Raw genomic sequence first — 13594 nt, 5'->3', positions numbered from 1 at the left:
AATAGTGATAGGGCTCGCTTCGCTCGCCCTAATTATACTACTCTTTGAATGTACATCGGATAAAAGTAATAACACACTATCGCACCGCATCGCGACCTTGGGGCGTCGCACTTATAGCGAGAAAGAGATATATGTTTCTCGCTCTCACTGGTGCGACGCACCAAGGTCGTGGTGCGGTGCGATAGTGTGTAAAGGGCCTAAAACCAAGTGAGATGTTCGCTTGCTCACCGATCGCTCGATTCCTGTCCGGTGGTGCAAAAGCCACTGAAGTGACTGAAGTAGCTTTAGAATCTATGGTTATTTCAGACGTAGGAATGGTTTTGCATCTGTGCTAAATTAAAAAGTTTCTGTTGCAAAGAAAATTGACGACGGCAAAAGTAAAAAAAATAAACCCATAAACCCTAAACCGCAGCTACTGCAGTTGCGCAAGTAAAGTAAAGAAGTTTCGATTTTCTTATTCCTACATAGTACATACTATAAGTTTATTTTATAATTTATGTTTACTTTTGCGTGAGCTGTTAAGTGAAATTTATTTTTATTATACTTTCTCTTGATCAGTGGAAGCTACAAGCAGTACAAACACTGTAAGCAAAATGCCTGCAGTAACATCTACGACTACAGAACAACAGAATAATGATCCTGATCAGCGAATGTGGAATGCTCTCAAATGGTATATCACCCGTGAACGACAAAGGAAAAAGCAAGGTATGTGTTATGATAATTTCAGTAAATATTCTGTGATGTTTGTTTATGTTGATTATGTGAATTTGATAAGAGATCTTTGTTGTTATTCGTCTCCTTTGGAACATTTATTCGATTATAATTGTATCTAAGACGGTGTCACCGTACTTTATCAATAAAATAATGTATTGATGGTTGTGAGAAAAAGCTTATCTGCACCATCATATACTCTTTTTTTCAGCTAGGCTTGCTTATTTGCATCTTATGACTGGTAGTTGCTGTTTTGGATGTTTGATATGCTTGCATTGGGTTTGTTGTAGCAGGATAATATTGCTTGCTCTAAGAACAAAAAATCAATTGAAGTTTCATCTAAACTCAAATCCAAGTTTAAGTTTTCTTATGCGCACTGCCAAGGAATGGAATTCTTTGCCGGTGTCTATATTTCCGAGCTCTTATAACCCGGCAACCTTAAAATCAAGGGTGAACAGGCACCTTCTGGGCAGGCTCGCTCCATCGTAGGCCACGTCTTCGCCTCGGCTAGTTTGTGGCCATGAGTAAGCCCATTTATTATATAAAAAAATAATAATATCATTTTGAATTTTGTTTCTCTTTACTGACCTGACATTGAGTCTGCTGGAAGAGAGGGGTCCTCTATTTCTTTAGTACAGATGAGTTCTTGTCATATACTGATAATACATACTGATTTGTTACATGTTTAGAATTCTGTGGTTTACTGTATTTCAGAGTATGAAGCTGAAGTAGAAGAGGAGAGATTAAGAAAAGAGCGGGAGGCAAGAGAGAGACAAGATGTCATGACATTGGGTAAGGCAGACTTGTACTCTAATTTAATTATAAACTAGAACCCTGCTGACTTTGTGTGGAACTTGTGTGTAATGTTACTCCCACAAATGACCACTGAGGAAGAACACAAAAACCGTACAACCATAGAGAAATATAGTAAGACAAGAGTGCTCACTCCATACATCAGTTAGACTCTTAATTTCAGTTTCTACATCTAGCATCGAGTAGCGGAACTATCAGTACTGCTACTTGACAATAGATGTAGCACCGACCGGAAAATCTTATGCTGTTGAGATAAGACTTTCCGGTCGGTGCTACATCTATTGTCAAGTAGCAGTACTGATAGTTCCGCTACTCAATGCTAGATGCTAATAGTCTTTTTGGTACTAAAACTGATGTATGGAGTGAGCAATCTATATATTTTTTTCTCTATGGTACAACACAAACTCAACAAATAGATGATAAAATGAATTGACCAGTTTTGCAGGATAGGTCAAATGTAATTTTTTAGGAGTTATGAAGGTAAATATTGTACTGATTAGCTATAAAGGAAATCTTTGGTTACTCTGGCTTGTTGAGGTGAATGTTTCAATGTATGGAGGTTTAACCTTTTCGACGCCGTGTCAAACACAAAAGCTGTCACGCTGACGCCACGTCACCGAAGTGTCAAAACTGAAATTAAACTTTATGCATATGCACGTAGGTCTATGTTGCTCTGTGGTCTGTGACCAATTAATCGGTCTTTGGCGTTGAACCTACAGTGCGGATATATCGGTCATTGGCGTCCAAAAGGTTAAGGCTTTGCAGGGAAGAAAATAATATCTTATAACATATTAACAAGGACTGTGCCTTATTGAGTCAACAACATAGTAAATATTTAATTGCTACTTTGTCTTGCTAGTTCATCAATATTTTTTATAAGTTCATAAATATTTTTTACTTAACAATAAATAAACTTCTTTTTCTTTTGCATAAGTAGAAATCAGTGGAAATCTCCTCCAAAGCATACCAGGATTCTCTGTTTATAGCTGTTTACATCTAAACAGCATTCTGTATTTTTTTTAAATACTTTTAATTTAATGAGACTTAAAATGATCATTACATATCCTCACACTGACCTCAATTTTTGCCACGGCTCACTACGCTTATGCGGCGCTTGGCAACTAATCCCAAAAACTGCCATCAGACCATATTTGAGGTGATACTCACCATTAATAGTCTGTGCGAAGCTAGATTAAACACAAAGCATATTTCAGAGGAAACTAAGGAACAGATTGAAGGGCTAGAGCAGAAACTGAAACAGCTGGAGAAAGAGAAGCAGCAGTTATTCATGCAGTTGAAGAAGGTGCTTAATGAAGATGAGATTAGGAAGAGACAACAGCAGAAGGAGTCCAAGTGAGTATGGAATCACTTTTATTTTGTTGCAATTTACACAAATAAATGTAGAAATGATTGACTGTCAACTAAAGGGTCAAAGAAAGAGACAGATGGTTACAGTCAAAGAATTAAATTTCCGACCCATTTTGTACCTTGTCACAGTGACAATAGTATGAGGTCTTTAGCGACTTTCATATTTGTCACTGTGGCAAGGTACGAAATGGGTTAATTAAATTCTTTGACTGTAGAATAAAAAGACTAAAGAATATGACTGTTTCATTGTGCAACAGAAATATCATGGTATTGGTGCATGTAATGAAAATATATAACAAATGGACGGTGTGAGAACCAATGCAGTTTACTTCATATTCATTTGATTCAATAGATTTAATTACCGAAAATTCGCATAAAAGGTCTCACACCATCATAATGAGCCTTATGACTTAATTACAGTATTTCAAAAAGAAGTTCATAAAAAGCTTTCTGTTCACATAATAGTGTTATGTTTGTTGAGTGATAACATTGAATACTCGGGTACATACCATCACATTAAATTATTATTGTTCCTCATAATATTCTTCTCTGCTGCCACTTTAACATAATTTATTTTTGATTTCCTGCTGCTATTTTAGCATAATTTATTTAATTAACAGTGAAAACCAACCGATGAAGATGCCAATGGGCAACATACAGATTCCGATGTTCCCAATGTCGACATCCACGGGGCAAGGCGAACAAATACAATCACAGGGCAGGCCCCCGCCTCTCAGTTCTCACATGCTGAACAAGGTACCTTTATAATTTATTTTCTTACCTTCTAAATTCCTAAGATCTTACAGTTAAGTGGTTTTTTTTTATAATAAAATTTGTAAAGCTTGTATTTAAGATGGAATGGTGCCTGTATATGCGTTTGTAGAGGTTTTTATTATTATACCAACACAAATAAATATTCCTGATTAACTCCAGAGAAAAGATTTTGAGATACATCAGCAATGGTTCTTAAATAAGTTTGAATTCACTAGTTCGCTACCTTTATTAGTTTTTCTAACACAGTCACAGCCAGCGACCCGCTAGGCGGTGTAAGTTTCGCTTAAAAGCGGGAAAACCGTGTTATCGGCTACGCTTGTAGCGCGTAGCTCGCGCTGTCAGTGAATATGTTCAGGGGTTTTCAAAGTGGGGGGCGCGACCACATTTTAAAGGGAGCGCGGGGCCTCGGGAAATTTGAACACGATTACCTAATAGTTCTCCGTTTCCTTGCATCGAACCTTAAGGGGGGCGTGGGAACTTCATTTTAGGCATTTTAATTTAGCTTTTGTTACACATGGAATACTAATAGGCTACATGCCTAATTTTTTTTATGGTATCAATCGATCGGGTTTGTTTTTAGGATCAAATGTCTATATGGGACCCATTGCATTAAAGTAACACAAAAGTCAGAAATTGTAGTCAAAGTCCGACAGTCGCACTTCACTCGCGAAACGCCCTATACAAAACGGCCAGAGGCCGTGACGTCATCGCCCATCTTGTAGTATGGACAAAACAAGAAAATTGCGTTTTTGTCGGTGAAATATTGCGTTTATGTATATAGTTGCTATACAATATTTTTTTGGATGAAATGTAAGGAATCGAATGGTACCCTTACTTTTATCGTTTTTGGAGGTTAAAAAAAAAAACTTAAATTTTGAAACTTTCGTCGTGTAATTTTGTCATTTTACAATTTTTTATTTTAAAATCCACATTATTGTGATAAATTGCTCGTTTGCTATCTATTTTACTAGATTTTGTTATAAAATTCAACATGTGTCATCATCCCTATTATTTACTTCATTTTTCCAACAGCAGACTATAGTCCGCGGGCCCATCCAAGCCGGAGCGAAGCGAGCCCGCAGTCCCTCCCCCACATACGCGCTGTACTCCCAGCGCCTTCATCAACCGCCCATGAAACACCAGCCGGTCTACTCCGATCACAGTAAGTACCGTTGACAACTAACCATTTGTAAACCTTATTGCAAAGAGATAAGGTCTAATAGCGGTTAATTAAGTGAGTTGCTCTAATTATTTGAACTTGTTTGAATCTTTAGGACTCATTTAGACGGTGCAAGAACTCTCATTGCGTCATTTGATCGGTCGACTGAATTGATGTAACCTCAATGGTCCGCAATGTATCTAAAATCGTATACAAGTTCGCGCGTCGTCTAAATGAATCTTTAGTCTTGATCGAAATAAGTGCAAACTGCACTATTAGACAGGTCAGAGAGGCTTCCAAGGTTTTAAATATACTAAATTATCTGGGTTTGACAATTAAAAACTAGCCCATCCTTTTTTGAGGCAAATGTCATTGTATATCTCTGTAAAAGTATAAGTAGCCCCATAATGAAATCCTAGTAACTATCACTTGTGTCTCTAAAAATATGAATGGCACAGTCAGAAATAATGTATCACTAACTTCAATCACAGAGTTGAAAGATAGGGCGAGATAGTCTTACATTTAACACATTCATTGCCACCCAGCCAAACAAGACATCCGCGCCAGGTCACAAAAATTTCGTCATATAAAGCTGTAGTACCACGATCCCAACTATCGGGTCGACCGGCCTAGGAACGAAATCATCAAATACCCTATAGTCGGGTTTTCGGCACTGTATGTGTTAATTTAATAACACGCCGATTTCCTCGTGTTTACGCGTGACACGCACACATTCATAACTCTATTCTGAGCGATGAATGGCTCAAACCCTACAAGTGACACAATGTCTGCGTGCGAAATCAGCATGTTATGAAGTCACAATTTTGTCTTAACCTCGTAAGACCCACCATATAAATTTTTTAATTTGAACCTTATCTATAAGTAAATTAGAACGAATTTCGTTTGTTTTAAAAAGCAATGAAACAAAAGAAATGCTACTTTATTTGGTTCATGAAAGGTTCAAATTAGATTACACGAATATCTACATTGTAATGTACATTAAGTCTCAGGAGGTTAAGTGACCCTACCTTAGTCTGTTAACTCTGTGATTCTAAAAATGTTTTTTCCTTAGACACTATATATATTAAAATGGTTTTATTTTAGTTCTCAATACAAAAACATAAATTTACGCCAATATTCGTGTGATAATCTTTTACAGAAGTAGAAGACGGCCGCATGGGCCGGCAAATGCGCGCCGTACTTTGGAACAGTGAGTTTACAAGTAGTCGCCATCGCTTGCTCCGTTTCATTTTTATTTCCTTCCACATTTCATTTTTTCCCCATTTTGTTAACCTTCACCATTTTAACTGGTTATGGCGTCTTTATTATTTTGACAACTCTTTAATGAGCCGTTCATTTTGTTTTACACATTTTTGTTCTCTTCTTCAATTTGACTCTAATGACTTGGCAATATAATTCTTATTTCACTGAAATCCTTTGGCGGTCGGATCTATTCAAGGACATTACTTCTAAATCTGTAATTCACTTTGATGTTGTGTTTGCCCAAATTTAACTACATCTTTTTTGTTTATAAAGAGATGCAACACATACATTTAGGCAAATGTAACTAAGTGAGATACGACCTAATAGCAATATTAAGCCACATTAGATATTTCATAATCGTGCAACTAATAGCATGTTTCTTCAGTCTTCTTAAGATTTTATAATAATTATCATTAGTTTTATTTCTTTTATACACTTTTTTATTTGTCACTGTTGTGTTGTCTCGTGCTGTAAAAGCTTGATGTGAATGGTACTTTCTTTTAAAAAGTAAATCAAAATATACTTAAATTTCTTGCGCTTCATTTGACAAAAATAACAGACTAACTATTTAAGTCAAATTCTGATTTTTAGCATTAACAATTTCGCTTAGACATTTAACTTTTCCATCCAACTGATAATATATTAGAAATTCCTTTTTATTGCAGTCAAAATAAAGGCGTGAAGATAGATTATATATAAAATATTTTAGTCTAGTCTAATTCCCGTCATTCGCGCTGCTATGCGGTTATAAACGCAGACATATTTTTTTAAATGGCTGTTAAATTTGGAAAAAGTGCTCTGGTAGTAAATAAAAAAGTTTAGATATCAATCCCCTTCACCTTGATTAAGTACAAAAAAATTAAGCTCAATAAATTAAATAATATGTATTTAAACCTGTTTGCCGAATTATAAATGAAGTTCGAATTATAAATGAAGTGAGTTCAATTTGTGTCAAAAAAAGTCATATTCTGACACAAAATAGGTACTGATATCACAGGTATTTTTAAGCGGCGGAAATCATTGCCAAATTGACAAATATCGCAATGTGCATTCTAATCTAGCGTATGCGCCGCTAGCGCGTCATTTGCGAAAGAATCTGTAATTTCATTGTACGGTTGGAACAGCGCGCATTCATGTTGCATTCGCCAGATTTGGCCAACTCTTTAGGACACTGGTGTTCTACATTACTGTACAGTAGGGCTCATACAACGTTTAATTACAGAGCCGTCCCAGTACGGGGGCAACTCTGGGTCAGTGACCTCGGGCGCCTACTATGCCATGCCGACATCGGGCGTAGTTGTAGGCGAGCGGCCGCCGCCGCTGCTGTACGCGCACCACGCGCACACGCCGCACACGCCACACACGCCGCACACGCACCACGCGGGGCTCATGTATGCCGCGCCGCAGCCACAGCTGTACCTGGATATGCTGAACAATAGAGAGCAGCATCCGGAGCCTAAGAAAGAGGCGCAGGTAAGTTATCTATATCATCATTCTCTTGCCCTTTGTTGAGTAATTGACTAGCATGGGTTATTCCCACTAGTTACCACCAAGTTGTTACCAGTGGTAACTACTGGGAATTTTTTTCCCACCTTTTACCACTGGTAACTACTACCACCAACTCGGTTTAGTGGTAACTACTGGGAATTTTTATTCCCAGTAGTTACCACCAAAATTATGTTATAGTTAAATACTAATAAAAACAGTATAAATAGTAAGAGTATAAATACAGAGTGATTCTGAATTACCTAATAAAATGACTAGAAAAATAATCTAAACGGATTATTAAATTTATTCTTACATATATCATAGTTTTTGTACTAGTACCGGTTAAACTGTTTCTATATTTTTAGTCACTTTTAAGGCAGTTTACTAAAACACTAATCGACTAACAATTATTTATTTAAATCACTCGATATTTATACTATACTATACTATTTATAGGTACTGTTTTTATTAGTATTTAACTCTAACAAAGTTTTGGTGGTAACTACTGGGAATAAAAATTCCCAGTAGTTACCACTAAACCGAGTTGGTGGTAACTACTGGGAATTAGTTACCAGTGGTAAAAGGTGGGAAAAAAATTCCCAGTAGTTACCACTGGTAACAACTTGGTGGTAACTAGTGGGAATAACCCACTAGCATAGACCGTGGGGACTCACCTGTGATGTGGTATGCAGCTTCTGCAGGGGCCCCTGGTCTTAGTTCCTTCCTAAATGTAGAAATCTCATAGGCTGACGTCGACAGACGACTTCTATTTGTGCTGAACACTTATATGTTTTGATTTTGGGTTTAAAAGCTCAAGCTTCCGAGGGAGCGAGCAGATGCGGCGCGTTTCGATTTTGAGATCGTTGAGAAGAGTATGGCAACACTCGAGCTTCCAGTGTTGCGCGCTTTTAGAAAAGCGTTCCGTTTTAGGCTAATCCCGTTTGGAATATGCTAGTGGATTAAGTATATTTGTGCGTACATATACAAAAGTACCGAACACCCTTGTCCCATTCACTTGGGGTCGGCGCAGCATGTCTTTCTCTTCCATACCTCTCTGTCACCCGTCATCTCATCATTCACTTGCGTTCGTTTCATATCATCTTTCACACAGTCCATCCACCGTACTTCTCTCCACATTCATTCGTAATACCTTTCTCGTCATATGACTTTCATCCCTCCGCATCACATGCCCGCACCACGCTAGGCGGTTTGCCCTTACTTTTTCTGTGAGTGAGGTGAGTTATCTATATCTGGGAGCAGAGGCGGCTGGTAGCTATGTATTATGGGTGTTCACTCACAATAAAAAACAAAAACTAAACCTACACATTCAATTAACCGTCGCAAAGTACCTAGATGTCGGTTTCCGTCCACCCGGTCATTGAACTCTCTCATAGATTTTCGGTATTACGAATATCTTGACGACCGATAGACGCCAACTGCAGCTCATTTTACAAATGGATATAATGTTTTTATTTAAATTTTATGGAAATATGTGCTAAATTGTTAACACACCTGTTTCGGTCCAAACAAACTCACCGCACAGCCGTCGCCCGCACCCGCGTCCGCGCCAAACACAAAACATATAGGTAATTAGGTAAATAGGTTTTTGTTTTTGACTAACATTGCTACGAAAGTTCAAGGTCGTCCATAATTTAACTCGAGTCTATTTTGTAAACTTTTTCACATTCTCATGTTAAATTCATTCATTTTTAAACACCTCACAACAAACAAATTATGTGCTTTAACTGTTTAAACTCTTGTTTCATTATTTAGAATGAAAAATAAGCCAAATTGCATTCCCGCACATACTTTAAAATTGACTAAGGTCTGTTTAGAAACAAGTGACAACAATATCAACATGGCGCGCGGGATGCGCGCGCAGATCAACCGGGCTCGGAGCGCCGCACCGATTTTGCCTCTTCCCTCATAGAAAATATTTTGTTTCACGTGCGGAGCTATGGTGAAACTTCTCTTTCGCTCTTATTGAATTTCCTATTGATCGAATGTACTAAATCTTTTTCCATAGGAGCGCAATCCAAAGCGCTCCGCTTCGCGCGTTACCTTTGATTTCTATGAAATTATAGGAGTACGCCGGGTAGGTAGTGGTGAGCTGTCTATAAACTTATAATGAATAAAGGTTATTATTTAATTGGTATTGAGTTTTTTACGATCGATCTTAAATAGTAATATATTAAATAGGTACCATAATTTCATTTTGAATATATATGGGAGTGCACCGCACAAGCGCTCCTTAAGGCGGGCCGCGCCTGTCTGGGAGTTTTTCAGAAAAAAGCATGTTTAGATTTGTGGGCGGCTAGAGGCTGTACGTATAATACATGGTATAATAATATACTCCGCCTGGTACTCTCTTCCGAGATTCGCGAATGACCTAACTGTCACTTGACTACGTCATCATGCTGTTTACAGGTTCTCAAACTTTAAAATGTGGGAGAATTTTAACCAACGGTGAAAATTATTTTAACGGCATTAATTTTAAGTTATTCATGTAGAAACATAGTAAAATAAAACAAATCTATACTGCACTTTTCACTCCTATTCTTACAGTTCCGAATAGAGCAGCCAACCATTTTCGTAACAAAACATTAATTACCAAGCTTACGACGTGAAAAGTTTGGAAAACACTGCGACTGCTGACACTGAGCGAGAAGGAAATAACAATTAACACGCGTTCGACAAGGATGACGGTCAGGGACAAAATGGCGGATTGTCAAATGTGACAGCGCTATCCTGTGTTGCCAGTAGTGTAAACAGAATTACCCGAACGTCTAAAATTTCTTTCGTGAATCGGAAGATATTGCTAACGAATAATTAAAAATGACGTGTTATTGTAAAATTTAAGATAAAATACATATAAATGAAAATTATAAAATTATAAAGAAATATTTTAACTTATTAACCATAGATATAATGTACCCATGTAACATGTTATGTTGAAATAAAGTGGCAATGTTTCTGTGACGTAGGTAAGTGACACTCTGGGAAGAGAAGACCATGTTTTATTAGACCATGGTATAATACATGATTGCTATTTTTATAATATGATTATAATTATTTGATTGTTTGAACGTGTGTTACCAGGGCCAGCAAGTTGTGATTGGTCTGAGCGAGGCGGTGCACCCGTCCGTGAGTACCGCCGTGGTGTACGCGCCCGCCGGCCGGCATCTCGTACATCAGCCCAACCACATGCAAGTGCAGGTTGGTATCAATAGAGTTAAAAAAAAAATTGGGCGCCAATATACTGGTATACGGAATTATAAATACATAAAGTCTCCGTCAATAGAACTTGCTAACTATGTAAACAAACCGCCATATTTAAATTGTCTCTGAATTGTTTTTTTTTACATAGTTAGCAAGTTCTATTGACGGAGACTTTAGTAAATTGATAACAGTATCTTAAAAAAAACTTTATTCAGACGTATTTATGTAACGTAGTTGCGTAAAAAATTGCCTCTATCCGCGTTATCGTTTACGTAGAATGTTAATTTCGTGATAAAAATATCCTGTCCATCGGCTCAAACCCTTTCCATACCAAATTTCATTTAAATCGGGTCAGTGGTTTAAGCGTAATGAACAATAATAATATTATTAGCGATACGATTGAGAAGGTATGGAGCCATGTAAATAAAAATAACTATAATCCATACAAAATATTTGATATGTACGATAACGCGGTATTCTCAGTGAATACAAGTTCACAACTGTCAGTTAACTCAATGACATGGCGGAATAAATGCCTCATAGCATTAGCTACCAGTCAACCGTCGGGTTAAACGACCAATATGCCTTGAATCGTAAAGATAGCTCAATTTTCTAAAATAAATTCCCTTCCCTTTTAAGGGACCCATTGCACTTAACGAGTATGTATTGTAGATTAAATATAAAAGTAGAAAAATTACTGTCTTGGATTGGGTGGGGTTAAATTTATTCTATATATAGAAGTAAACAATCTTGTAATATTTCCTCAGACATCGAAGCCCGGCAGCATAACACAAGGCTACCCGGTGCAGTCGAGCGCCAGCGTGCAGAACGCCACCATGTACCCGAGCCGCCACCGCTACTAGCTAGTGCTGCTGCACCGGCAGCCCGCCCAGCCGCCCTAGCAGACTCACTACGGGCCAACACTGAGACGAGAACGTAACATGTGGCCACACTTACATAACGCAAGGCTACCCGGTGCAGTCGAGCGCCAGCGTGCAGAACGCCACCATGTACCCGAGCCGCCACCGCTACTAGCTAGTGCTGCTGCACCGGCAGCCCGCCCAGCCGCCCTAGCAGACTCACTACGGGCCAACACTGAGACGAGAACGTAACATGTGGCCACACTTACATAACGCAAGGCTACCCGGTGCAGTCGAGCGCCAGCGTGCAGAACGCCACCATGTACCCGAGCCGCCACCGCTACTAGCTAGTGCTGCTGCACCGGCAGCCCGCCCAGCCGCCCTAGCAGACTCACTACGGGCCAACACTGAGACGAGAACGTAACATGTGGCCACACTTATGTACATAACGCAAGGCTACCCTGGAAAACAATTTAAACCGTTTAAGGGTGGGTGGTATTCCATCTGCCCAATGTGTATTGTGTCTCACATTTTGCTTCGTGAGAGAGTGAGACGCAATGAGATTGGACAAAGAAATTGGATAGGTGGAATACCACCCTAAAGCTTTGGATTCCTCCGAAAGCGGTGCCGTCATATAGCGGCCGCAACAGACAGCCGTCTTTACGGTGACGACTGTGGAAAGTACCACGGCGTCATAACACACCGTCAGCCACCAAGGTCAAAGCGCCAAATTTGAAAAATGTAGGCGCGAAGGGATATCGTCCCATAGAAAATTTGAATTTCGCGCCTTTTTCTACTGACAAGATTTGCTTGACCATCTATAATTTACTTGGAGGATAAAATATCATCAGAAGAGGAAAATAATCGTAGTACGGAATCATTTATTCAAATCTCGTGTCATTTATTCAAAATGGCGTCACCGCCATATAATAAAACGTTCACGAAACTATCGACACCGTCATGACCACAGACTTGTAATTTTCGCGCTCGCGCTTGACAGACAGCTGAAGTGTGCGAAAGGGAAGCCATCACGTATATGAACATCCCATGAGTGCGAAAGAGTCAGACTACCAATGAGAAAACGTGAACACTTTTGAGTTTGATGACGGCCGCAGACGGCCAAGAGCGTATCACGGTAATTTTCAAATTGAAAAATACACACGGATTAGAACGAAAAGTATTAAATAAAGCAATTCAGTGAAGATGGTGTCTTGTAGTGTGCCGGATTTCAGTGTCACAGGGCCAAATAATCCAAGCAAATACTCATTTCAGAGGATTTATGATATTCCGAGCGAAATTTTCTTAACGATATTTTGTCAAATTAACAGCGTAAAAAGTGTAAGAAGCCGGTTTATACAGTTCATTATAAGTTTTTCTTCCGTTGTGTGCTAATATTTTATCATATTAGTCTATAATTTAAAATATTTTGTGTAAAAACATAACCTGTTACTTTACGTTAGGGCTTGGCAAAATGTTCATATGACAGTATCGATAACTTGTCGGTATATTAATAGCTATGTAATTATTTCTTCACAAGACATCATTAAGATATTAGCTTTTATAACCGACTTCAAATAATAATAATTGTTATACCTTTTTGAAGGTGCTCATGTTTAGTGGTAAATTTAAACTTCACTTTCCAATATAGTAAGAGTTACATTAAGATAAGTCTGCAACGATTTTGATAGCACACGCAGTGCAAGTGTTCTTTATACGTCATAATGTCGTAGAATCTTAACGTTTAAAATAACACATTTGAAAAAGTAGTCGATAAAGCAATCAAACATCGACAGATTATTAATATGTTGTAACATGACATCACTATTTTTGATCTCACATAGACAATTTACGCACACACTTGCATTTCATTTTTGGTCGCACTTTTGAAGATTGACAGTTCTATTACATTTTATTTCTATGGTCATGACGGCCGTCATCC

The 13594-nt window shown here is 38.3% G+C and overlaps 1 protein-coding gene across 3 annotated transcripts; it reads left to right on the top strand.

The window, feature by feature from the left end:
* Positions 1-402: 402 nt before the first annotated feature.
* Positions 403-11710, top strand: LOC134650553 (G protein pathway suppressor 2). 3 transcript variants are annotated; one of them, XM_063505507.1, is made up of 10 exons: positions 403-434; positions 559-705; positions 1426-1503; positions 2739-2877; positions 3513-3648; positions 4699-4828; positions 5985-6035; positions 7311-7561; positions 10676-10792; positions 11563-11710. In XM_063505507.1, coding segments are annotated over exons 1-10 (1146 nt in total). In that variant the 5' UTR covers positions 403-433; the 3' UTR covers positions 11659-11710. The 3 variants fall into 3 exon arrangements, with proteins under 3 accessions (XP_063361577.1, XP_063361579.1, XP_063361578.1); XM_063505509.1 differs by having other exon boundaries at positions 408-429; XM_063505508.1 differs by lacking the exon at positions 5985-6035 and having other exon boundaries at positions 408-429.
* The last annotated feature ends 1884 nt before the right edge of the window (positions 11711-13594 follow it).

This window comes from Cydia amplana, chromosome 8, assembly GCF_948474715.1.
Source record: "Cydia amplana chromosome 8, ilCydAmpl1.1, whole genome shotgun sequence".
Taxonomy (NCBI): domain Eukaryota; kingdom Metazoa; phylum Arthropoda; class Insecta; order Lepidoptera; family Tortricidae; genus Cydia; species Cydia amplana.
Note: the sequence above shows the minus strand (reverse complement) of the source record. Positions and strands in the feature narration are given on the sequence as shown.

Excerpts from the sequence above, each read along its gene's own strand:
- LOC134650553 (XM_063505507.1), top strand. Across the intron at positions 3,649-4,698 it reads GTTCTCACATGCTGAACAAG|CAGACTATAGTCCGCGGGCC; the intron begins GTACCTTTATAA and ends TTTTTCCAACAG. Across the intron at positions 4,829-5,984 it reads GCCGGTCTACTCCGATCACA|AAGTAGAAGACGGCCGCATG; the intron begins GTAAGTACCGTT and ends AATCTTTTACAG.